The 27,628-nt window shown below is 34.4% G+C and overlaps 3 protein-coding genes across 5 annotated transcripts in view; 2 read left to right on the top strand and 1 right to left on the bottom strand.

Moving 5' to 3' along the window:
* Positions 1-334: 334 nt before the first annotated feature.
* LOC134229208 (uncharacterized) lies at positions 335-2,178 on the top strand. The gene is made up of 2 exons (XM_062710912.1): positions 335-626; positions 1,454-2,178. Exons 1-2 carry the CDS (start codon positions 380-382, stop codon positions 1,819-1,821), a joined length of 615 nt encoding a protein of 204 aa, XP_062566896.1. The 5' UTR covers positions 335-379; the 3' UTR covers positions 1,822-2,178.
* A 13-nt stretch (positions 2,179-2,191) lies between these two features.
* Positions 2,192-6,538, bottom strand: LOC134229207 (uncharacterized). The gene is made up of 2 exons (XM_062710911.1): positions 6,170-6,538; positions 2,192-2,872 (listed from the first exon to the last, which is right to left on the bottom strand). Exons 1-2 carry the CDS (start codon positions 6,432-6,434, stop codon positions 2,487-2,489), a joined length of 651 nt encoding a protein of 216 aa, XP_062566895.1. The 5' UTR covers positions 6,435-6,538; the 3' UTR covers positions 2,192-2,486.
* A 1,661-nt stretch (positions 6,539-8,199) lies between these two features.
* Positions 8,200-27,628, top strand: part of LOC134229205 (uncharacterized) — a 43,092-nt gene continuing 23,663 nt past the window's right edge. Inside the window, exon 1 of one of the 3 annotated variants that reach the window (XM_062710910.1) lies at positions 8,200-8,218. The gene's annotated coding sequence lies outside the window, so the exon portion shown is untranslated. Of the gene's footprint in view, positions 8,219-20,403; positions 20,482-27,628 lie in introns of those variants that run through there. The other 2 variants (XM_062710909.1, XM_062710908.1) reach the window with 2 other exon arrangements.

Raw genomic sequence — 27,628 nt, 5'->3', positions numbered from 1 at the left:
GTTTAAACTCAATCATCAATGTCTTGAAAAACGAATATCTGTTTATTCTTATTACATTTATCTAACAAATACAAACATGTACACATATGTATAATTAATTACTCAAAGCGCGAGTAAACGTTTATACTTATTGTGGAATAATTTGTTATAGTTTTTTTTACGATTTTTATTTTGAATCATTAATAACAAGACAACACCTGTCTACACGTTGTTGATTTATACAGTTCTCTGACAGAAGGTGACTGCAAGACATGGTCTATTATCATTAGGCTGCGCGCCTGTCCAAATCTATTTAAAGTTATACAAAAAAAATCGAGCAAGAGATTTCTATATAAAGGAGAAATTCCCACTAACTTTCAAACTTGTGAGTAAAATCAACATGAGGTTTCTAAATTTTCTTTTGGGTTTTATTTGCCTCTTTGGGATGTTAAGCGTTGCCCATCTGTGTACGGTCAAACTCAATTCTATACAAGTTCAGGAGAATTTTCAGTTTGACAACTTTACGGAGTCTGCCTGGAATACGGTGAAATACAATAGATTTCCCACCATGGGAGGAAGGAATATCATACCCACGGATCAACAGTCTCTCTTTGGATGGAATGGGACTGAACCAATTGTAACAAACAGTAAGTTTATTGTTACAGGGAATATCTAAATGGTCCAAAATAACCATTCCACTCAACAGCTTTTGGATTGATCTTTTTCTTAAAAAGGAAACTTAAATATCTTTAAAGATGACAGTCCGATCGACAAACCCTAGACTGAAGATTCGAGAAATACCTTTAAGGAAACGCGTTCAATATGGCTTCTTATTTAAGGTTGTTCGTCCTCAAAGAAAGACCTTATTGCTATTCTTTTTCTCTTTAATTGTTTTCTTGACGATTTCTGCCTTGAATTTTTTTCTTAAAAGTTCAGAGAATTTGTAAAATTTTATTGAAGCAAAGCTGTTCAAATTGACCAGAAACAGCATGTTAGATCATCAAAAGTTGTCAAACGACGTCACTTCCGGTCAAATTGGAAGAAGTCTTAAATTGCTCATTTTTCGCTTAGGTTTCATTGTCAAAAGTCTCATATATTGGCCTACTTCGTTAGGATGACTATCTCGATATGAAATTTGGCTTGAATACATAAGTGCAAAATGCTTTTCTATTCATTCCTGTTTTTCAGCTATGCTGGACACCAAAATCATACCGGTATTTCAAAAAGAGTGTCAACTATGCGTTATTACAGCAAAAATGATATCTATCTTCAGTTGAACTCTTCAATTGCATTTAGAAGTATCGTTATTTAACGAAATGTGTTGTTAGTAGTTTTGTATAACATCTCTTTTCGAAACCTTTTGCTTAATTTTTTCGTGAAAAAAAATTCATCACACTAACATCTACACGTTTACAGTCTTGGATTTGTTATGTTTATATTCAACGTAAATGCATATATTTTCTTTCTATTACAGCGGTGCGCCTTCCAAAGTCAATGCGCTTTATGTGTTATTCAGAAACAGGCAAGGTCCAGTTTCTTGACAATAATCCTGCGAAGATGTTCCTACAGTATCGCAACAAGAGAACAAAAGAAACGCACGAGCAGACTCAGTGGGTGCTATACACGGACTACAACAATATTGCTATCCTGTATTCTTGCGAGGCAAAGCCCAACGAGTTGGTTGACGGAATATGTCCAAAGGATCACAGATACCTTTGGGTTCTTGCCAAAAAGACAGCTTTAACGGAAGCAGAAGATAAATTGGCAAAAGACATGGGAGCTGCCGTGTGTATAACTGAGAATCTGAACACTGTTGACCACTTAAAGCCTTGTAAGAAATAACAGCGAAAGTGAAAAAGACGCACTCCCAAACAATGCCAAGCTTTTTTATGCTTTCCATTTCATGCTTCATAATGATACCATTTTGCTTTCCCTTCATTAAGAAACGTCGGTCTCGGAGAAACATTTTTCAAAGAATGTGATATTGTCTTGGAATGACATTAAACGACTGTCGCTTTGCTATTTATTATTATACTAGGGAACAACGGTTGTTAGAAGGATGTCATCATTTTTACATGTGCCAAGTATTAATTCATTTCATTTTGATATTTCCTGTTTTCATGAATTTTTTTCTTTTTTTTTGCTTAATTAAAAACATATATTGTTATAAAATTTGTTTTAATAAAATCAATTATGGTTTTCTTTCTTAATTATTTCATGCAATGAGTCCTTTCTTTAATATTACAGAAAACTGTTCTGACAGAAACGTAGATGAAAAAAAAACAAGTTGCCAAAAATTGATGCAAAAAATAATAAGCGTTTGCCAGTTTCAACTCACATGTTGAATAGAACACATTTTAAAGTCTTTTTTCTATCACTTTCCTGGGAAATTGAAGTGAATACGACAGATTCCCATTCAGATGAACAACTTAAAAGGGCACAAAAAAACCGCCAGGACTTTGGTAGATAGAGTTCAAATGTCTGCGGAAATGAAATATGGTATATGGTTATTTCAACATTGTAGGGACTGGACATTCTTCTCCAATAGGGGACTGGACGTAAGACCCAGAGATGCACAGCCTCGACATGATGTTTTGGATCTGAGTAGAATTGAGTGCGAAGCTTGCATTGTCCTTGCGAAGAACCCAGAGATGGTCTTTATCCGGAGCACATCTGCCGTTATCGAGTTCCTCCTCACATGTATACCTGACGGCGTAATTCCTGTAGTCAGTCTCCATGATGTGGGATCTTGTCATGGAGCCCCGGCGCCGCCCCGTGACTTGGATGAGGTCCATTATCGGTCTCGAACCCTCTTCCATAATCGTGGAGAAATCCACACGCTCACATCGAGTAAACCGAAAACCGTTTTGCAAAGTCACAGTTACTTGCCCATCTGGAAGAAAAAGAAAACTTTTGTGTACATACCAGCCATAGTTAAGCAGAGGCCTACTCATGTTCCCTTACAAAATGTTCCGGATACTAGTTATTGAAATGTACCTTTTAATTGCATTGAATGATCGATTGTAGACTTTTTACGTTCCGTACGAGATTTTTTTTTACTCATTAGAGACGTCACAATATACCAGTGAAGGGCATGAAATTTAGACGTGTACAAAAGCTGGGGTCATTAGCCGTACATAATTCTATTGTGTCCACACCTACCCTGATACGGGTCGGGCCTCGGTTTTCAAGCTCTAATTCGAAAGACCCGCAACTTTTAATTCAAAGTGGCGAGAGTTTGGCGGAAGAACAGTTGCCACCTATTTTTGTCGACTGTCTAAACCCACGACCTACCCGGTATAGCTAATATCACGGAGCGAGCGCTCCACCGACTGGGCTACCGTGACAGTTCAATGGAAGATTAAGAAACATATAATTATAGAGATTTCAGAGCCGACTCCAAAACATTGTTTGAAGAAACGATGTTAAAAGATGTCAATTTTTGTTTACCGGTATGTTCTTAATTGTAGACTGAGAGTTTGTTGCTTCCCATCAGAAGATAGTTATGAAGTTGACAAAAAATGTTTGACATGTCAGTTTTTAATGTAAAAGATTTGTATGTACCAAATAAGAAATTAAAGTAGTCTTGGACATTTTTAGCAGAATTTTTTGTTATCTTGCAAAGTTAAATGCAAACCTACCAGTAGAACTATAGCTCTCCGAAAAAAACATATTGAGAGACCGGAGAGCTACAGTGCCACCCATTGAAAAAAAACTGTATATTTATTGCACACAAAAAATGTGCTAATTCTCGATTTATTTCTCAATTATTTTCTTAAGCCCTATTTACACGATCTGATTTGTAAGATGTGACTTGCCACATCTTACAAATCAGATCGTGTAAATAGGAAAAGCATAAGACAGATATATAAGTCAGATGGAATAGAGACAAGCTCTATTCCGTCTGGCAAGTCAGATGGTTTTAACCAATCATTGACAAGGTCAGAAAGGTTGATCTATATAAAGAAGAACTAACATGTGGATTTTTCCCGCACTTCTTCTCCAGAGATAATTCAGTATCAATTAATCTTATTTATTGCAATTAAAATGTAGGGGAATCCTGGGAGGACATTTTCTATTGCTTCCTCTCCATTCAAAATGGCTGGAAAGAAGAGAGAAGAACTGAAATCGTCCATGTTCTTCTGTTTCTTCTACGATTGTTTAAATGATAAGCAGCGGCTATCATTAAAACACAAATGGCTATTAAACTATCATCATCCTTCATTGTGAAATGTAAACAAAAAAATTTGGAGGGAAATATTAATGAACTTCATGTCTGACAAATCATACCATGTAAATGAAACACTGGAGTTAGATGTGAAATCACATCTGAAATCACATCTTACAAGTCAGACCGTGTAAATAGGGCTTTAAATTGTCATCTCAAAATATTACGAATCGAATTCCTAATAAATTCTTGAAATTGAGATCATTGAAAATTTCGCCGATTTAGACTGTCATTTTGGTTTGCAAGATAATTCGGTCTAACGCACTTTGTACAGATGTCAACTACGACAGTACTTAATAGAGGAGTAAGGAAGTTAAAAGATTAAACATTTTTTGCAATTGAGGTAATACTTTGGAGAAATTAATCCAGAATCGAACCCACTTTTTATGCGCAATAAATATACAGTTTTTACAATGGTATAGGCACCGTAGCTCTCCGGTCTTTCGGAGAGCTACAGTTCTGCAGCTAATGCAAACCTATCTGTTTTAATCAGGAGTGTGGGTCTCAATTCCGATGCATTGTAAATTTAGAGCATGATTTGTGTTGGCAATGGTATCACTGGCTGTGTTTTTAAGCATTGAATTTATAATTTAAATATTGAGTTAAAAATACAAAGATTTTAGGAGATCAGTGAAACAAATTAATGAGCAGTTTGTCCATAAATATTCTTCAGTTTTTATTTACCACTGTTTTGTAGCAATCGTCGCATCTTATCGAGAAAACTTTGCATCACCGGGTACAAAATGGAGTCCCGTTAATTAGATTATTGGCTAGAGAGAACTGAATGTTTATCTTCCATAGTATATTTAAGGAATCACTGTCTAGTTAGTACAGTATGCCAGGGCAACAACGATAGTGGGAAACATGGGATAATTTGCATAACGGGCGAAGCCCGTTATGCATAAATTATCCTATGTTTCCCACTATCGTTGATGTCCCTGGTATACTACACTAACTAGACAGTGATTCCTTATATTTCCATTTCATTGTGAAATAAAATTGTAGATTTAGACTTTAAAAATGTAGACAAAGATTTAAATTACACGAGGGCTCCCATGCCAATTTCACTAGTCCTCGCCCACTGACGGCAAACTCAAAGGCAGCCGCACGAGATTTACATGCTTATTTGGCCTCCTTAGTGTCAGACACAGACAGATGCACACGAGATTTGCATGCATATTAGTCCTCCTTAGCTCCTATCCTATCGACCTGCCTAATTTACATTCTGGTAGAATTATCAAGAAATCAACTCCGCTAACTTTCAAAGTGTTATCACAGAGAAAAAAATATTAGAAATGGAAATATTTAAGTTTACATCTAAGTTAAGCTATCCAATGAGTTAACTCTAAACAGAAGAGGATTTCAATGCTCCTGGAAAGGGGGTTGACATGGAGACTTGCGTACAAAAATTCGAGATTGTTTTCTGAGTTTTACTGAAAGACCAGAGAAGAGATTCTTTAATATCTATTGTAGAAATAACCGAATTCTGGATTCTTGGCATAATAGGACCTAAGTTACGACAAAAAGCGAATAACTGGTTTGTTGCATGGAACAATTTACAAAACATTTAGGAACACTAACCTAATTTTAAAATGTTTTCTACAAAAAACAAACGTGCCTATAAAGCAAAACGTTACCAGAGATTAGTATCATTTTGAATAAAGCTTAAGTTAATAAAATTCTTAATTTTCGCTAGCCAAGGGTTTCTAATACCTGAATACACTACTCTCCTTCAGGAGGAACCCTTGGCTAGCGAAGATGTTGAATAGTTTGAAAACACCTTTCGGAAATTGTCGACACTAGTGCAAAATATGGGGTAAAAAATGGTTAATGATGATAATGACAGGGGTAGAGAGGATACAGCAGAGGGAAGGTGCAATAATTCAACTGTTTTTACTATCTTTTAAAGAGAGTTATATATAAAGCATAAAATTTTTAAACTTAGGCAATGTTAATACTTACTGCTCATGATAATACCCCTCCCATCCGCTCCAAGGTAGTACCGAGACTTCACGTAACGGGTGATGATGCTTTTGATTCTGGGGGGAAGGCGTGTCACCGGACTTAACATTCTGTTGTAGCCTGCCAGGTGCCACACTCCACTGAACTGCTCGGGTCTGAAGTTTCTCTGCACATCAAAGTCATTGATTTTACAGCTTCTTTGTGACAGCACGGGGACTATGCAGAAAATGGCCAAAACAGCCCTATGAAAGACGGACAGTTTCATGACTTTCGGCTGCAGAGGAGAAAGGGAGGAGAGCTCTGAATAGCGAAGACTTTGATGAAAAAGTTTACCTTTTTGCACGCGCTTTATCGCGGTCAGAGTGTGGAATGGCGAAACAAGTAAATTTTTATCCTAATTATTTTGACAGATATTTATAAATATTTAGCTGATGTTAGAAATAAGTTTACGTTTCATATAGTTTGGAAGGTCATTTACCGCTTTACCATATACAAAGTTCTCAAAACAGAAAATTGAACAAAATTTACACAAGCTTACAAGTATTGTTTTTATTTCAAGCTTATTCTTATAAAAATAAAATGTTTTGCGAAATTAGTGTTGGTTTCATATATGCAATGGTATGTATTCCAAATCTTGATACCGTATGTGGAAGTTTGTTGTCTAATATTGATTTTCAGTAGAATATTTATCAAACGATCTGTTTGTGAAACAGATAGTAATAGCGCTTTCAAATTTCACAGGAATATTCCTCGTGAAAAGACCTTTCTTTGGATCCAACAATTTTGACCTTGGAGTATGACCTTTTTTTGAAAAACTATAAACTTTGCCAAAACATTTGAACATTTAAAAAATATGGGTCAGACTCTAAGTTCAAGGTCAAAATATCAAAATAAATGGTACACAAGGGAAGACCGTGTCATAAGAAATACGAAAAATGTCATGCAAAGACCTAGTACCGAATGTTCAAATATTATGGCAAAGTTTCTATTTTTTCAAATGGTCATAATCCAAGGTCAAAATTGTTGGTTTTCAAAGGAAGGTCTTGACCCAAGGAAGTATTAACTATTCATAAACCAAGGTCAAAGATTTTAGATTGTGGGTCAAACTCTAATTCTAGGTCAAAAGGTCGAAAATGTGTTGATGAATTCACATGTGAAATATGAAAGCCTAACAATAGCTGTTCAAAGGTAATGACCATGGTTCCAACTCCAAGGTCAAGGCCAAATGGTCAAATAGGTTGATACCCAAAGGAAGTTCTTTTCACAAGGAATAGATATATGAAATATGAAAGTCGTAACTTCAACCAGTCAAAAGTTATCGACAAATTATATGTTTTTGCGGATAGACAGTACAAGGCAGGCGGACGGACAGATCAAAAACTTTAGAACCTGAAGCTCTTTTACCGACTAGAAACATAGAGTCATATTTAGCACTAATATATAGACAAATGATAGTGTCTTCATTTTTAATAGAAAATTAATTAAAAGAAATGAAGTGTTCACCTGATTTTTCTTGAAACGGTTTATAAGATATTTAGATATGATACTTATTCAGTTATTCTTGGTTATTTACAATCCTATCTGCTATCATCACCATGTCTTATAGGCGCTTGGTTTCAGGATGGTGTATTTTGTGTAAATTATGTGCTTTTCTAGGTGTGTCGGAATACCCTCATCAAAATAAAAATAAAAATTCGCTGAAATAAGCACGTGTTAAAAATGTCATATTTACTGTATATAAAAAAAAGTACACATACACAAAATACACCATACTGAAACCAAGCGCATATGGTTTTATTTGCATTCATGCTTGTAACATCTTTTTACATTTTCTCTGAAGTTTTTTTAAACATCATAAAATTTTTAACAGACTATACTGAATTTTTAATACTGAAATTATACGATATAAACGATATATCCATAAAATAATTGTTAGGTGTGGTTTTACTTTTAAACTTTTTTTGCCCGGATTTCGAAACGAGTGCGACTTTTCATTTAGTTTGCCTGTTTGATTTCCGCCTGTAGTTTGGTTGCTGAAGCAGTGAGGCGGTAAGTAATCTATAGAGCCAACGGTTACCTTCTAGGCTGTAGACAGTTCTACCACAATCCTGATAAAGTATCAAGAGTAAGAATGGTAAAAATGCAAATGAAATTAACATGTTGCATGATTTTATATTAGGATGTAAATTGTAATGTTCATCAATAACGATTGAAAAAGAAGAAACTTATATTGATCACAGGGACTTGCTCCTGGCGTGTAAAAAATATTTATTAAAAAAAAAAAAACGATATACTATAAAACTACACAAGGGAGGACGCCATTTTGGACCCCTTCCTCGCTTCAACCTCTGTTTTCGTTATATTTTGCCGTATTTTACTGACTCACCGCCTGGGATCTCTTAAGAAATGATTCTTCTAAAACCTTATGCTTAGATTTCCCCCTTGGAGCCTCTGCAATACACTTTTCTGACTAAAAATAATCCAAACGCGCTCGTTAGGACAGTTGGTATGGACAGAAAGCGAAAGTAACCTCGGCGTTTTACATTCGAATACGGAATTAGATCATTCGGCAATCCTCGGCTGACTTCGAATGTGCTTTCGCTTTCTGTCCATACCAACTGTCCTAACGAGCGCGTTTGGATTATTTTTAGTCAGAAATGTGTATTGCAGAGGCCCCAAGGGGGAAATTTAAGCATAAGGTTTTAGAAGAATCATTTCTTAACAGATCCCAGGCGGTGAGTCAGTAAAATACGGCAAAATATAACGAAAACAGAGGTTGAAGCGAGGAAGGGGCCCAAAATGGCGTCCTCCCTTGTGTAGTTTTATAGTATATCGTTTTTGTTTTTTTTTAATAAATATATTTTACACACCAGGAGCAAGTCCCTGTGTATTGATCTAACAAAATGTCAAGGCATAAGTCATGATAAGAGAGATAAACAGGCCTCTGAATTTCTATAAATAAGCCGTAATGCGATTGATCAGATTGAAATATATATACTAAGTACATCAGGTGTATTTATATATAAAAGGCTTTAGGAGTATTCAGGTATAATTATGTTCCAGGTCAAGTGGTAGGCCTAGTGTATGATTTACGGATTCCTACTAAATTGAACTGGTGGGTTAACGTTTAGGGTAGCTCAATTGGTACAGAACTGGACTGGCATGCAGGGTTTAAACTTAACTGAAATTTCCACGAGCCATGTGGGCTCTTGACATTTCGAATTTAGGAGCCCACTGCTAAACTTGTTAGCCCACAGTCTCTGTGATTTTTTAAAAAGCCTTTTGTAGATAGGCCAACTGGGACAAAAAGTAGATATACAAATAAAATACACTGTATTGATACATCTGTTTAAAATTGGAGTTCTGACTTTATAAAATTCAAATGTTACATAAATATTTAATCAAAGGAAATAAAATTGAATTCAATCAAAACTTTTACTATCCTTTTATTTTACATGGTAATACATGTACGTAGCCCTTATACATATATTTGCTTTTTCAACTGATGAAGTGACAATGACACATTTAAGATTTTCTAGGTTAAATATTTCAACTACAGTATATCTGAAATAAGTGAAAACACTTACTATTCATATGACTGAGTAGTTGGGAGTTATTAAAATTGTATATCTCTCACGTATCAACCATTTACAGAGGGTTGGAGGAAATTCGGATTAGGAAAAAAGACGATCGTTTTAGGGATTTCACAAATCATTTAGTACTTTAAATTGAAAAGATGAAGGATATTTACGAACAATTGAACCATGCTAGTGTAATTTATATAAATTTTTCTGTAGTTTTAAATCAAAAACCTGCATAAAATGTCTGTTTTTCAGTAAGGGGACCGGAAATGAATTCGGCCCCTACAGCATTTTGATTCGCCACGTGGGCGAGCAAGTTATAAATTTTACGAGCCCACACCAATTTTTACTCGCAATTTGCGAGTGGGCGAGCGTTAAGTTTAAACCCTGGCATGCAAGAGGCTCTGAGTTCAATCCAAAGTGGAGGCTCTTACATGTCTGTTACATTTGGCGTTCATTTTGGGACCTGGGTAGTCTCTGGCTGATGAGAGTGATTTTCCTTAGAACTTCACCCCACAGGTCTCGAGACTTCATAAGAGATGAGGATATATCATTTCTGGAGGGGTACAATGTCTGCTAAGTAAAGCTAACTCAGATTAAATTTTGACATATCTATAATGACACAATTCAGTCACTGGCCACATGTTCGACAGTCGGCATTCAGATTTAGGTACTTGTGCTACTTTTGAGTTGAAAACAAAGGCAGTTTATTTTAATCACTTAAATATGTGCTGATACTATGGCATTATGTCAAAGCAGTGGTCAAATGTGTCTGCTCTGAATAACATAAAAGACTAACTCAGCAGACAGAATGGCCTTATGAAGACATAAATGAGGTTAAAAATTATTTCATCAACATGACCAGTTGGTCTAGTTCACAAACATTTTACATGACTGGACCACTCATTTACTAGACTGGGTTGCTGGGATGGCCTTAATGTCAAACCCTGAGTCATTAGTGGCATTGTGTACAGTCAGTACAATTTTTCACATGTATGGGTACTTTCCACACAAAAATTAAATACATAATGAAAGAATTCAACATTTTTTCTTGATTTTTTTACTTGCTTCAAATTTAAATGCCATATTGATATTCAAAACTCAGATTTTTCATGATTAGTAAATGCACTGAGTTTGAGTTTTCACCTGTGTTTGCTCATCGTCGCAAACCACGGCCAAAATGTATGATGCTCTCCGATTTGGCCGTTGTTGATTGAAAAGAGAATATTTCGTTGCTCATTAAAATATTGACCAATGCGAGTAAAGCATAGTCGAATAATGAACTTTGATGCGACCTTTCAATACCCAATCGCATTGTACAAAATACTGCTGATGTAAATTGTTGATTTTAATTGCGATGGAAACAAAACTTGTCATTGACTGAATATGATGTCACAATACAAAGGTGTAAATATTCAAGATTAATACAAAACTTTTTGTGATCAAGCAGCCAGGGGTAAGAGAGAGCTATATGCAGACTCTGGACTGTGGCTTGAGACAATAGTGTTTGGTTTGCTACACTTCAATGCATCGAACACATTCTATCGTAAAAACTGTGTTAATGAGACATTTATCAATTTAATGATAGAATATTCTAATCTATTTAACTTAGAGCCAATATGTAATATGATCAAGTCAAAAATAACTCTGTGCACCAGTTTCTGATTTGAATTGAATGTACTATCATGGTACAAGTACAACGGTTACTAAAGTAAGAAATAAATGTTGAATTTCTCATGATTTCAATTATTTTAAAACTTGACTGGGCTCGTAATTCTTTTCATTGATGTAAGATTTAAGAACATTGCTACTAACAAGAGTTCCTACAGATTTTAATGAAGTTTTTAAAAAAAAGAAAAGGGTTCAGTTATTGTTTTGGCTTCAATAAACAACTTAAAACATCAGAATATATACCATTAGGGTTGTAGATAACCGCTCGCTGACTCGCAAATATGAGCTTTGGGCAATAAGATATTATAAATTGGATCTGGTCACCTACTTGGCAAGCAATACTTTCTTCCAGAACTTATTAAATCACATTCTAGTTTTATTCTGTTTGTAATTTCAGTTTTGATAAAATGTTTTACTTATTTGTGTTGCATGCAAATCATGTTCTTAACCAAACTTAAGAATTTATGAAAGTGGTTAAAAAACAAGAAATAATACCAAAGTGAGCGATAAAAAAGCATGGGTGTTACGTGTAAATCCAAGGTTTTTTTTCAATGCTTTGATCTGTATCTCAATCTCTTTATCTGACTGTCCGAATTTTCTCAAGCTGAGATGTACAGTTCTGCACTGCAGCAGGTAAGAGAAAACGTAGCAAAACTTCAAATACTGCAAAAATATTGATTACAATAAATTAATAAAAAAAAAGTCAATAAAAAAAGGTATTTTTCTTTAGTTATTTTTTAATTTACAAATAAAATGGGTCTGTGGATCCTGCAAAGAACTATATGCGGTATATTGCATATGTTTGCCCCCACAAAAGTCAAATTTTGAAAACTTCCTGAAATGTGCTGAATTCAATAAATTGTACGAGAAATATAAGTTAACAGAAAATATTATAGTTCCAGAGCAATGTATTCACAATTTCTGTTTTTATGACGTCACAAACTAGTCCGATTTTATATCCTTTTTCAGAAAGAGGACAAAATGGACAAAATTTCAACAATTTAAGCTTTAGAATTTATAGAGCGCATGTGTGTTCAGGAACAATATTGACATATTTCATTGATATTATCATTCTACACATTATATCAAAATTTTAATCCTGAACACACATGCGCTCGGTGACTTTTATTTAAAATATCGACGAAATATGTACATTTTTCTGCAAAATTCATAAAAAACTGAAATTTACGTCATATTTGTGACGTCATTACGTACATATGACGTCATTACTTATGAAATTATTCAGTGCTTTGAAGTCAGCATATACTCCCCTGTTTAAGGACTTAATTAAATATTACTCCATCAAAGTTTGATTTTGGGGGGCAAATGTTGGTTAATACCGCATATAGTTCTTTAAAGTCCGAAGTGACATGACCCTGAAGGTTTCATTTGGTAATCACAACCCAGTATACTTTTGTATATATAAAAATCAAAAATGTTGCTTTAAATCCTTGTGCAACAGTACCTTTTCCTTCAATATCATGAGTACAAATGAGTAGAGCTACAGTCTCATCAAAGATTTGTGGTTATGAGGTCTTGATCTAGTTGTACCAAGACACAACTGAAGGAGGTTTCTTTGTTCATTACTAGTATACATCGTTACATGTATCAAAAAAAAAAAAAAAAAAAATAGAGCTATAAGATTCAGAATTCAGATTTGTGACACTTGCTGAATGAAATCAATTTCACATATAGCTGATGTTTAACTCCTTGATATTATCTCTAGATAGAGCTATAGATTCAGAATCCAGAAGATGGATACTGGATGAATTGAATCAATTCCATAAGCTGATGTTTAACTCCTTCATAATATTTCTATCTGAAAATCATTTTCCCTTTGAAAGACAATTTCCCCCACACATAGTCATTAGTTATTAAGTGATGCTTTGTAGAGTGTTGATTGCCTGCCAATATTGGACATTGTATTACCTCGGTACCTGTGCTCTGTGTCGTGTAGATCTTATTTCTGACATTGGTTGTGCATGTTTGTAAAAGTAAAATTGATTAACCATACAGATTAATAGCTTTATTTCATGAACGCAGCATTGATTATCATTCAGAGAGAGGTGAAAGTAGTGGTATTTTTGGAGATTTTGTTCAAGAGTAACCACCCACTTGAGATCATGTAGATATTGATGTAATGGTAACTTGGTTGTATGGTGAAGGTTGGAAGTCTATAGATTTAAAGTCCAGAAAGATGATATTTCCAAAAAACAAGCTTCCCTTTCATTCATTGCTATATTATGTATTCATTGCTTCTACTTGCAATTTCATGTTTTTTGCAATTTTACACCAATCAGCGATATTACAAATCTCTTGTAAAATATGGAATATGGTACACCAATCAGTCATATTACAAATCGCTTGTAAAATATGGAATATGGCACAGTATATATAAGTAAATATACTGTCAGATTAAAAGAACTGAAAAATAAAATTTCTTTTCTATAAAGATCATTTACAGTAGTGATAACTGGTCATTCGATTGAAATATTATTAGTATGAAGAAAAAAAGTGAATTGATTTTATCAACTCTCCATTGCACTTATTTTAAATAAGAAGTGAGTTTCATGACAATGAACCATGATTCATTTATTAATGCTGTAAAATATTAATGAGCTAAAAACAAGCCGGATGCTTAAAAAGTTTTCCTCTTCTTAAATTTCCTAACGAAGAGGTTTTATGTATCTAGACATGCAACATCTAAACCACAGATCAATTAGCCATGGAAAATTCTTCCATAAGAGAAAATGCAATAATCATGATAATCAGTTAAGTTGTATTAGGCTATATCAACAAAATGTTTTAAAAACTAATACAGATTTTTATTGAACCCTTCCCACCCAACATCTTAAAAAAGTTTTATAATACTATAGTTATTCCCACGAAGGCTTCCTGAAATACTGTACTGAGAATCAATGTGCATGCTGGTGTATATGTGAAAGTTTACCAAATTCTCATAATTCATGGTGAGATGGTCCAGACTTTGTACAGACCAGTGCAGCATCTCTGATTCTTTATTTTTTGGGACTGAACAGGATTGGTCCAACATGACGTAAAGCATGGTCTCCTAAAGATTCATCAGCACACGCCTCATGGTATTGATTTATTGGAAGGGAACACACTAATACACTTTCATCTATTCTCCAAAATCACCGATAACTACAAACTCCTAACATCAGATTCTTACTGATAAAACTCTGGGAATTATGACTTCTCTTGAATTGTAAGTATTGAGCACCTCTAAATGACTTAATGTATTCATAACTATGATTTTTGGAGCTTTTAATTCAGTATTTATTTTCAGTGTTTGTCCTTATGAAGGTCAAGTGCTGATGATTATGCCTGCTTGCATCTTTGTCAATAACTGTATTACTATAGCAGATCTTCTTGGTGTGTTGTCTGGAGATGATGAGAATTCACACAATTTCTATTAAATATTCATTTATGTAGGGGGATTAATGGTGTATATGAACATAAAAAATTAATGCAAGGAAGCCACTTCTCTGGGTGTTAATTGTGTTAGATCTCCATATTGGGGTATCCATTAGTATTCCACAGATTCCTTAGGAGGCAGATTATGATAGAGAAGAAAAAAAGAAATGAGAGCCGTCACATGTAGGTAGTGGTGATGTGTGGAAATTTTAGCGTTTACTTCTATAATCAGAAAAGATACCCCGCACCTTAAGACCATAGAATAGATTTACAAATAGCAGAGTAAAATTCTGAGACCAGACTAAGTTTTGGCCCTTAAAATGCTTGAAAATTAAGCTTTATCAATACTTGCAAGACAGTTTGGCTTTTATGTTTGAACATTTGTATTTGTTGTCAATACTTGCAAGTCATCTTGGTGCCCAAAGTAACTCTAGGAAAAGGAGGAGGAGGGAAAACTTTTAAGAATATAATGTCTATGAGTCTTTTCTTACAGATTATTATTATTTTGCCTATAGATTAATTTAAATATTACAAATAAAATAAGAATTGATGGAGGTTAATATATTCAGTGGAAATCTAAGAACATTATGCATCATTGATTTAATCTGGTGACTCAAACCAACTTATTCATCAATTTGAAATTAAAACCGTTTGCTCTGTGGACTTGGCTTCTCTCCCTTTATTATATAGCTTAATTACTATTCTTGAATTCCTGGTAAATTTAATATTGATGTTATCATTTTACTCAATTTTGGCCATAATAATTGAATACCGGTACCAATTTGATGAGGATTGCTGAAAATGGGGCCACAAGCACATCAATTCTTGAATGTTTTCTAAAAGCTGAAATCAATCAGCTATTGCATCTATGTTCTTTGCTCTCAGTAGACCGAGCTCTTTAGAACCATTGATTCTGTTTTATTTGCATCCAAAGACTTGTCCATGATCAATTAACACATTGGTCTATATGTGGTCTGCAATCAATGGAAACCATTGAATACCTTCACTCACTCAAACCAGTTTCTGTTGAATGCATGCACATCAGTATAACTACAGCAGGATAAAATTTTACCATTCAGTCTCACCAGGTTAAAATCTCATATTTAGTTTTTGTGCGAAAACTACCATGTATGAGTTTATTAAGCCTATACATGTACAAAATACAAAGCCTGCTGGCAATTTTTAAACGAAATTCAATGCATATTGGTTTAACTTTTGTTTATGTCGAAACTAATGTCGGCATTGTCAAATGAAATTAACAAAAAATGAAATAATTTTAAATGTAATGAAGTTCTTTTTGGATTTTTGTTTTAAAAAAAATCTTGAATCATCTGTAGAACTTCTGGGCTATAACAATTGAGTAATCTGAGTATGCATTTTTGTTTTTTGTCTATTTCCTATTCATAGTATCTCTTCTCTAGATTTTGTCCAAAAGTTGATTAGATACAGCAGCCTCTCCCCTCTGGCTGCTAGGAAGGGTTTTAAATTTTAGTTTGTCCAATCTTCATTCTGTCTGTGAGTTTTTGCAGGGAAATATTAGGTCAAAGGTCAAGGCCTGGAGGCCATGTATTGCATAAAATGGTATGATAACATCTCTCTAATTTCAAGCGAAAAGGGACCTTGTCACATAAACAATTACATCACAATAGCACTCCAAAGACGTGACGTCTGAGTCATGACAAAAGTATTTTTGCGTGAAGGTAAAACTGGTTTGTCAATTTATAGGTTTAGAAAAAAAATTTATATAAACTAATTTAATTTTTGAATGAATGGTTTGATTTATTCGTGAGCTGGTTCAATATACAATGTATAAGCAAGTGGTCCTTAGCATTTATCATGTTTATTTCAATGTTGTTTTTTTTTCTTTTGGATTTTTGGGGGGGGGTATATGTAACACATTCCAGTTTGTTTCCAAAGGCCCGAAAATGGTTTGTGATCATTAAATGTTCGAATCAAGTTCACTTTCTAGCATGGTTGCAATAGCATTTTGTCAATTCATTTTAAGAAAAAAAAAATGAATGCAGCAGCTAAGAAACTTTGTCTGTATTGCCATGTCATAAAGGATGAAGCGGCAAAAGCCATACGGACTTCCATATTTACTCACTAAAATTAACACGTCACCTTTAGCGCAACAAAGGTTTGAAAATTTAGCACATGTGACGCAATAAAATGTGAAGATAATAAATAGTGATAATTTCCATAGCTAATTTGTGGTGTTGTTTTCATTGCCTAAATTAATTGCAATAAATAAAAACTAAACACGGTAACTTAAGGTGAAGCTGATGTTGTTGAAGTCGAAAATTAAGAGCGAAATAGGTCATGTATTGAATCAGACGCATGTAGGTCATAAGTCCTATTTTCTTATTATTCAGGCAAAAACAGAAAAAAACAGTAGTTCCGGACTGTAAATATGAGCATATCTTGAGTTTGTAATCTTATATAATATTGTAATTGATTAAAGGTTTGATTACCCCCCACCCACCCCCCGTTTTTGAATGTGCTCGTTTGTATTACTACGGAAAGGGAAGTCTTTCAAGGACAAATTCCGAATTTTTATTTCTTTATTCTCTCGTATTATTTTTTTTAATTGATTAATTTTTTGTTTTGATTTTGCTTGTTCATTTTCGTTTTCACGCATTTATTTTACTATTTATTTCTTTTTTTAGTTCGATCATAACCACTTTGAAAACACAGGTACATACACCATATCCCATATATCGCTCATATATTTGATCAATGAATGAAGGGATCATTGTCCACATCATCAGAAAAAGTGTTGTAGTTTTTTTTTCATCCTCGATAGTTCCGTATTCTTTCTCAATTATAGATGATATTTGCAGAGTATCAAGATAATCTGATATCTTGGAAGTTGTGCACCCCCTTCTCAATGTACACTGCGACTGTAAAATCAATGCTTATATTTACGAACTCTTATTTTTGTGAACACTTTATAATTTTGTCTGATGACTCCCTTTTTGATCTCTGTAAAAAGCCTTTTATAAAGCCCTTTCCTGCAAATGAAGTTGCTTTCTATACTTGTCTGTTTACTGCATATGATTTAATTTTTTTCAATCAGGAATAAAAGAAATTACTTATTTGACAATTTTATTTTAAGAATCACCCACCCCATAATATCCTGACTATAAGAAAGAAAAGTTAAGATTTATTTTAAGTTTAACTAGTACGTTTTGTGAATAATATCCTATAATCGTCAATAATTTCAAACTTTAATTTATATATGATTTTTTTGGGGGGGGGGGGGGGTGTATGGCGTACATGTACATATATCACTCAGAGCTCCTTGGATGGCTCGTGTACCATTTTGAATGGAGCGTAGCGGAGTAAGCCGAAGATTACCGACTGTGCACATTATGCATAATGAGATTTTTTTGCTTACAATCACATGCTGGAATAAATTTAAGGAAATTTTTACCGATGACAGCGTGTACATTGTATAATGTTTGGATATTCAGGGATGAGGCCCATTTCACTCCATCTAAACATATATTGTCTTGTTCTCATTGACACTATGAATTTAACTGATTACTTAATTTACAAAATGTAACTGTGTATGAACTTGTTTATGCAAGTAATGTTTAAATTGTACATCTGTAAGTTCAATCTCTACCCAGAGTTATCGTTGTAGCAAAGCGAACGACAACTCTGGGTGGAGATTGCTGTAAGTTAGAATGTCATTCGGGACCCTTGACTTGATCAAAAAATATTGCATGAAACAACGTACCAACTCGTAAATAGGTGACACAGTATGAAATTATACGTTAACCATTTTAGTACATTCTGAACGTCAAAGTTAACGTCTGACTTTGAATTGATTGTGTTGCATTAAGCCTAGGTGTGATGTTGATGTTGTGTTGATGTTGGTGTGGTGTATTTGCCTGAAGAATCGCATTTTCTTTTTAGGTCAAGTCCACTTAAAGTAGTTATAACTTATGGATACTATGTATAAACCAGTATATTTAATTGAATTTTAGCATCTTAAATCATTGTCATGCAGGCAAGTAACATCGTTGGGGGGGGGGGGGGGGGGGGGGTAAAATATGTTTATTCTACTTTGAATTGACATATTTTCCACATTTCAATATAATTTCCAATTGAAATAAAATTAATGGAAATCGTTTCTGAAAGAAGTGTTCAATAACTGATAGGCAACAAATTACAATGCCTGAAGGTTGCACCCAACCACTCCTTAAATTTAGTTCAGAGAAGTACCATAAAAATACATGTAGGCACTGCCTAAGGGTTTGTTTTTGTGGAGGTGGGTTTGCTGATTATACCGGAAAAGAAAATTAATAAAAATCCACTGACTGGGATCAATCCTTACGACCTTACTACATGAACAGTGATATTCATTTTTACCCCACTGCGAGCAATCGTAGTTACTCGGTCAATTTCGTTAACAAGAAATAATTTCTCTTGGAAAATGGCCGTGTTGTAACGAATGCCTTGCGAGATGATTTCAGAGTAGGAACCTTTTTGTTTTTTTTATGGTAAGCGGTCTATCCCTGGTCAAGGATCCTTTCAAATACTAATTTCCAGTGATTAAAGCATGATTATGTAGATGATGTAGAAAAAAGGGTGAGATGATGTCGTTGAATATACTCCTTGAAAATTTACTACATACTATATATTTCAATATGTATATTGCATGTACATTTAGATGATATTTTCTTCAACAACCTTTAAATTATCACTTTTTTTACAATGTATACGATCATAAAAATGCTAATATTTGGAGAAATATATATTCAAAAAACTCAAAAATACCTCTATAGAAAAAAATAATTTCTAACTAATACAGAAGGGTGATTTAGTAATCACATTGCATGCTCCAAGTTTCAATGACGTTATGTGACGTTATTCAACATTTTACAGCGTTATCCTGTTAGCATTGCATTATTTTCATTTGGAGTTTTAATTAGAATTTAGAAGGTATATAATAAAGTATTTGGTATCAAAATATTCAGAAAGACTAGCTCTGTCAGAAACGGCGAAAAGCCGATTTTCGAAAATTTGGTCACGAAGGTCCATTTTCGCTTGACGCAACTCATATATGAACTCCCTTTGACTTAAAAATGTACTCTTTTTAATTTTCATGTTGAAAGGTTATGGTTAATGACAGAGATTTATAAATATATAACTGTATACAGGGTTATTTTCGCCCCCATTTTATTTTCACCCTTTCACACTTGCAAACAATTTTGCCCCATTTTAATTTTGCCAAATCATAGTTTTGTTTAAGAAATTATACTGTATTCTTTGAATTTGCTCCATTATTCACCCAAATGAGGGTAGGGCAAAGGGGCGAAAATTTCCCTGTATACAGTATATATGTAGTGATTTCCAGAAGATGACTTGATTTGGGCTCCTTTCTGTTTTTTGTAATGAAAACTCTGCAGGTTTAAAGATTTTATAAATTTTGTAATAAAGTATAATAATTGATTTTACAGAATTCACAATTTGAAAACATTTTTAAACAGAACTTTACAAAATAGCTATTCTTTTATTCCAGATAATGAACTCAGAGGCGGCTCGAAAAGAAACCCAACTTAGCTGATGTGGACCCTGAAATTCACAGCTAAAGCATGTTTGTAAGATAGTTTTCAAGTATTATTAGCAGAGTAAGATCATTGTGTTATAAGAAGAAAATACATCACTTACAGATGGTAAACTAAGTTGTTACAAGCAATTGGAGCTAGATAGTTACGCTGTTACCATAGATTGACATTCCAGCTAATATTGCCATACTAGCTCACCCGTGCCATAGACTCCAGTGAGCTTTTCTGATCATATTTTGTCTGACATTCTTCTGTTCACCTGTTAACTTGTCACATTTTTATATTCTCAGAAAGTCTAGAAATCATGTCCTCTTAGGATAGGGTGGGGTGATATAAGCTTTATATAAGCATAAAATATTGATATATGGAAGCATCATCAGGTGTTGTAACTTCAAGTTTTCATCTAAGTATGACCCCTTGGAGTTAGGTTAGGACCACAAAAAGCAATCAGAGTTTATCGTTTGAATTTATAGGGGGAAAATCTACTGAGGAAGAAAAAAAGTAGGGACATATTGAATCAGGTGAGCAATGTAGTCCGTGGGCATCTTGTTGGATTTTTAACGATCAAATGCCACATGATTGGTCATGAAGGGGCTAGGTTAGGCTTTGTAACAACTATGATTATCAGATTTTAAATTGGCTCACATATTTATTTGTAATAATATTGTCATTATTTGTTAACATATTTGTAACCTGTCTAAGCTAGAAATGATAACTTGGTCTACATTGATGCTAGGAGTCAAACAGGGCACTACATCTTGACTCTTTTCTTGAAAAAATCCTTTTTTTTTTGTGATATTGCAGTAATAAACAGACTGTAGATTGTTTATGATATTAACATAAAAAATGGTTTTGCTTATCATGGGCTTTATAGCTAGGTGATAGGAAGATTTTCAAGCTGAAGTGCAAAAAACAAACTTTTGAAGGGTACATAAGTTACAACAACTTGAAAGGAATACAATAATTTGGTGATTCAGATTAAATTTTGTTCAATTGATGGCCCCTTAGGCCTGCAACAGGGATGGTGTTACAGTAAGGGATAAAATCAATATAGAAATGCCACTTTTATGTATGAAGGGAAAAATTCTCAAATACTCAAAAACAACAGAGCAACAAACAGATCAATCTGCAAGCATTCTCAGGTAGTGAAGATTCAGATTTGTTCAGATCATGGCACTTGGAAGCTGAGGATAAAACAAAAGTAGGTTGCAGTTTTTTGCATGAGTGAAATATAGAAAAAAAAATCTAATAAGATCTATTTAAACAATGGCAAGTTACATTTTTATGACATTAAGAACTGTTACATTAAGAGATTCTAATTCCTTGATATATTTTTTATGAATTTATTGGGGTATTTTAGATTAATTTGCTCTTTTGGTTTTGAAATAACAAATTGAAATCTACAGGATTATTACTGAAATTTTTATTTGCATTCCCTACATTTTATTATACCAAGGTTAGTTAATTGAAACGTTTATTTGCATGTATCTTCCCCATTTAAAGCAACATTGAATTCTGTTCATCAATACTTCATTGTCTTTAAACATTTTTCCTTGGGATAAATGGCAATTACTCTTTGTTGAAAATGAGAAATGTATACTAAACTGTAATTTTCTTAATGTCTAAAAAACATTTTTCCTGTCTGTAGAAAGGGTCTAAAAGTAAATTGAGAATTTATCTTTCAATTCATGGCCAACCAAGGCTGTGGAAGCACCAGCTTTATGTGGGATATTACAGGAGAAAAAAAATTAATTAAGGTTCCACAACTAAACTATAAGGCTGCAGTCAATTAAGGCCCTGCTCTGCCACTATCTTATGGTGATCACTCAGTCCATCCATCCATCCAATATCATTTTCCTTGGGCATACTTTTTTTTACCATAGGTCCAGATAGACTAAAACTTTACCAATAGATTGCCCGTATGTAGAGGGTGTGTGGTGGCCTTGATCCAGTACTCTAGCTCAAAGGTCAAGGTTGAACTAGTGCTAATTGTAAGTGGACTTGTCCCAAACGCTCCCCAACTCCCTTTTGGTGCCATATTTCCTGTAAGCTTCATTAAATAAGACAAACTATATGCATTTGAGACTTTAACAATTTTTACCCAGAAGTGTACCAAGTTCATTCAAATTTTAGCATTGCATGCGTGCGCATGTGAATGCATGTTCATAATGACCATATCATCTTGTCTACACAATCTACACTAAATAACAAAGTATTTAATCCAAATGTTTCTTAATCCCACCACGTTTGGTTGAAAACCAAGGGAGTAATAGCTGTTTAAAGTTTAAGCCAATCAGATTGCAGCACACGTACATGCGCGTGTATGCATGGGCATGGTGACCATACCATCTTGTAGAAGTCCATTATATCTATCTATGTTCCAAACCCCATCCTGTTTGGTTGAAAACCAAGGGAGTTATAGCTATTAAAAGTTTCAGCCAATCAGATTGCAGCACACATGCATGCACGTGTTTCCATGATAATTGCTATATATCATATTGTACGATATCCTAATGCATGGCTATGTTTAAAATTTCAAAGGATTTCCTCAAAAAACAAGCAAGATATTGAGACTTTAGTTTCAGCCAATCAGAGCAAAGCACACGTGCATGCGCGTGAGATCTTGCTTTTTTGACCATGTCACCTTGTCTATGCTTCTAATATATACTTCTAATATGAGTTTTAAAGTATATCATCAATAACTTAAATAGTTACGTCTGTATCAATTATATTTCTCGTGTTGCACGTGCGAGCTCTTGCAAGCACACGTGCATGCACATGCTTTCATGATAATTCTTATATTACAGGCTGTAGATCTCCCTAATGTATGACTATGTTCAAAATTTCAAATGATTTTATCAAAAAACAAGAAAGATATTGAGACTTTAGTTTCAGCCAATCAGAGCAAAGCGCACGTGCATGCGCGTGAGATCTTGCTATTTTGACCATGTCATCTTGTGCATACTACTAATATATCCTTACATTATGAGTTTCAAAACATTTTGTTAAAAAATAGAAAAGTTACGGTTTTATCCATTATATATTGGTCATTTCAAGTTTTGCACGTGCGCGCTCTTGCAAGCACGTGCGCGCAAAATGACCTTGATTCCGCAAATCTAAATAACATGTCTACTGACCCTAAAAACATTTCACCTAAATCGGATGTGTAGTTTACAAGATCATTCGCGGACAAAATTTTCCCGAGAAGAAAAATAATAATAACTAGATGCGTTCTTGTTGCTTGTGCAACAAGCAGGTCTTCCGACCGACTTCTCTTTTTCCATATTGTCTGCGTCATCCCATGAAATAGATTTCATAATGTATTTTTTTGTTTACGTTCACTTACAGCAGTTTATCAACACAGATCGTGATTGTTCCAGGTATTTCACAAAATATCTCCAAATATAGCCTTTAAAAATCGGCAAAATCTTCCACACATGTTATAAAAGAGTGAAAAGAAATTTGCAACTGAAAAAAGACAAAAACAAAGAAAAAATTTGGGGAACGCCCCGAGCGGGATTCGAACCCCCGACATTAAGACAAAGTTTGGTTCGTTCATATCTTTGCAATAAACGCACGCATGAAAAAAATAAAAACATATATAGATATCTTTGAAGACGATCTATAAACCCTGTAAATCCGAAAGAAAAATATTGAAAAACAAAAAAGTTGAAAAATTAAACTTTTTGAATTCACTTCCGTTTGCGACCGGAAGTAGGAACGACAAAAAATGAAGGACGTTCGGCACATCTACATGTGATGGTCTTTCATGTCCATAAGTTTCAATGTCATATCTTTGGCCGTTTTCGAGAAAAGTTGTGTACAAAAATCCATTTAAAAAATACAAATTTCCCCAAAAATCGGGAACGCAAGAAAATTTTGAAAAAGTGAAAAACACGTCTGGAGATATTAACCTTGTGCATCTTTCCTGTAAAAATCTTTGAAATCCGCACAGTCACAGCGGAGATATCGCCATGGAAATGAAAAAAGAATAATAATAATGATAATAATAGGAAACCGACGGAAAACAATAAGGTCTTCCGAAGGAAGTCGGAAGACCTTAATAATAATAACTAGAAACGATCTCGTTGCGAGCAACGAGAGGTCTTCCGTCCGATTCACAAAAAAAACCTTGTAAAAACGAACTGAAAAGTGATTCAAAATTTTGGTCACTAGGAAGATTGAACCATGGTAGCCAATGTGAATGCGCTTTTTTCTCTTATCCACAATGCGCAAACCATTAAGCCATTGGGAGTACTGCTCTAAATATACTTGTGTATACTTTTGCAACAGTACACCTGACTACGAATCAGAAAAGGCGGGGCACTTTTCATAATTTCGCGCCAAACGCCAGGAGTAAATATTCGCGCCTTTTCTTTGGACTGATCTATTAAATAGGTTGTTTAGCTTCAATGAAATTAAATAAATAAAACCTTCTTATCGCCTTTATTTATTTCAACGTTAAGAAAGTATATTGAACACATTGTACACATTACATATCGTACCCAGGCCTGTTACACTAAAGCAGTTAAACGGAAATTAAGTTTCAAGATTGACAATGAATTGCAACGTACTGCTACGTGAAAGTCCAAGTAGTTTTTCACATTTCATGTGTCCTTATGTCAGAATGATTTAATCAAACGCTCAGCTGCCCCCATAAACCCCTACTCGCAAAATTGCTGAGTTGACAGAGACAGCCGCCATCTTGGGCCCGCTTCAGATTTTCAAATCTTAATATCTAGAGTTCAGATAACCCAATATTCAAACAACTTATATAGTAAGCATCAAATTGTTAAGATGAATACTTTTGCTTCAGTAATGTATAACAAAATATTGATCATTAGAGAGTTATAGATAAAAGACTTTTGGCCCCTCTGAGCCCCTAATTTGAGGGGTAAGCCCTATTTTTTGATATCAAATGAAAGGTCTTGTGATGTTGCACATTTTGTCTTCAATATGTTATAACAAATTATGAACAGGTGTGAAGATATGAGACAAAATGCGTCAAATTTTGTGAGATATTTCTGAGACATTTTTTCGGCCCTACCGAACTCCGGTGCCTTTTGCGCTAGAAAGATTTGGAGACCCAATTACAACTCACCAAACCTTCCTCTATTTTCCCTGAAAATCTCAAGTCCATATCTTAAGTCGTTTCGGAGGAGTTTCCCGGACAAGCCGACCCTCTGAAAATCAGAAAATCGTCCATATCTCACGACCGGAAGTGAGATAATCAAAAAGGAAAAAAACCTATCAAGATCAATTGAATATCTTTCAGATCTGAAAGTTTGGTAGAAATCGGACTAGCCATCTCTGAGAAATCGCTTGCACAAAATCGGTTGGAAGAATAATAATAATAACTAGATACGATCTCGTTGCGAGCAACGAGAGGTCTTCCGTCTGATTCAGGAAAAAAAACTTGTAAAATCGAACTAAAAAGTGATTCAAAATTTTGATCACAAGAATCCAGGTCGCCAACGTGAATGCGCCTTTTTTTTCTCTTTTCTCCCCAACGCGCGAACCATTTAGGTATTGGGAATACTGCTTTAAGCGTAAATATTCGCACCTTTTCTTTGTACTGATCTATTAAAGAGGTGCAATAGCTTCAATGAAATTAATTAAATAAAACATTCTTATCACCTTTATTTTATTTCGGCGTTAGGAAAGTATATTTAACACATTGTACACATTACATATCGTATCTAGCCCAGTATCACTAAAGCAGTGAAACAGAAATAAAGTTTTTTAAGATTGACACTGAATTGCAACGTACTACTACGTGAGTGTCCAAGTGCTTTTTTGCATTTTATGTATCCTTATGTCAGAATGGTTTAATCAAACGCTCAGCTGCCTCCATAAGCCCCTACTCGCGAAATGTCGGAGTTGACAGAGACAGCCGCCATCTTGGGCCCGCTTCAGATTTTCAAATATTAATATCTAGAGTTCAGATTAACCAATATTAAAACAACTTATATAGTAAGCATCAATAGAAGTGTCTCTATTAATATTACAAAAATAAATGAAAAATGTTGAAAAACAAAGAAAGTTGAAAATTTGGACTTTTTGAATTGGCTTCCGGTAGCGACAGGAAGTACTGACGACGAACAAAAAGTTGCGTCCTGGAAAGTATTGATCATCATCTATAAACTCTGAAAGTTTCACATTGATATCTTTTACCGTTTTTGAGTTTAATCGTGGACAAAATGTCGTTTTAAAATCAGGAAAATGGTCCAAAACTTGGCACCAGAGAGGAATTTCCAAAAACTGTCTTGGAACTTTCAAGAGTATCTTACAACACACCTTTCCTGAAAATTTCATGTAATTCTATCCAGTAGTTGCCGAGAAATCGTGTCAGAAAAATAATAATAATAATAATAAGAAACAGAGCAATAACTATAAGGTCCTCCGTGAAGACGGAAGACCTTAATAATAATAATAATAGGGAAAAAGAAACCGAAGAATAACAAGAAGGTCTTCCGTTGGAGACGGAAGACCTTAATAATAAGAAACAGAGTAAAAACAATATGTTCCCCAACTTCGTTTGGGGAACATAATAACCTCTTTATGTTAAATCTTTGTTTGGAGCATATTTTCTCTCTTTTTGGCTCTGATCATGAAATTTGCTCATATTCCAATCCTATACTGCCTGGTGATATAAGTTGTGCCTAATTTGCCTCATTTTTCCAATCAGAGGTCAATGTCATTCTACCTCTGGTGGCATAAAAAATCCTTGTTTAGAGCATATGTACAATTGTACATTCTTTCAGCTTGTCTCAGTTGAGCTCATCCTTCAACTATAGAGTGCCTTTGAATAAAAAGTATGCTGTGCTCTGAATCAATTTTCTAGAGGAAGGTCAAGGTCAGAAAAGCTATTGTGTAAAATCCTTGCCCGGAGCATATTTTTCTCTCCCCTTAGCTCTAGCTAGTTCATATTTCACTCACAGAGAATCTTTCAGTAAAAAGTGTGCAGTGACCTTGAATCAATTTTCTGGATCAAAAGTCAAGTTCACCCCACCCCCCCTTTTTTGTCTAATGATCTCTGTCTAGAGTATATTTTCTCTGCCCTTGGCGTAATCAGGCTCAAACTTCACGCATACTAGTGCACAGAAGATGTGAAGAGACTGAACAAAGATCAAGGTTGAAAAATGTCTCTGATTGAAATGCTTTGTCAAGAACCCGTTTTCTTTCCCCTTGGCCCA

Source organism: Saccostrea cucullata, unplaced genomic scaffold, assembly GCF_032062105.1.
Source record: "Saccostrea cucullata isolate Sc308-1 unplaced genomic scaffold, CSIRO_AGI_Scuc_v1 ctg285, whole genome shotgun sequence".
Lineage (NCBI taxonomy): Eukaryota > Metazoa > Mollusca > Bivalvia > Ostreida > Ostreidae > Saccostrea > Saccostrea cuccullata.
Note: the sequence above shows the minus strand (reverse complement) of the source record. Positions and strands in the feature narration are given on the sequence as shown.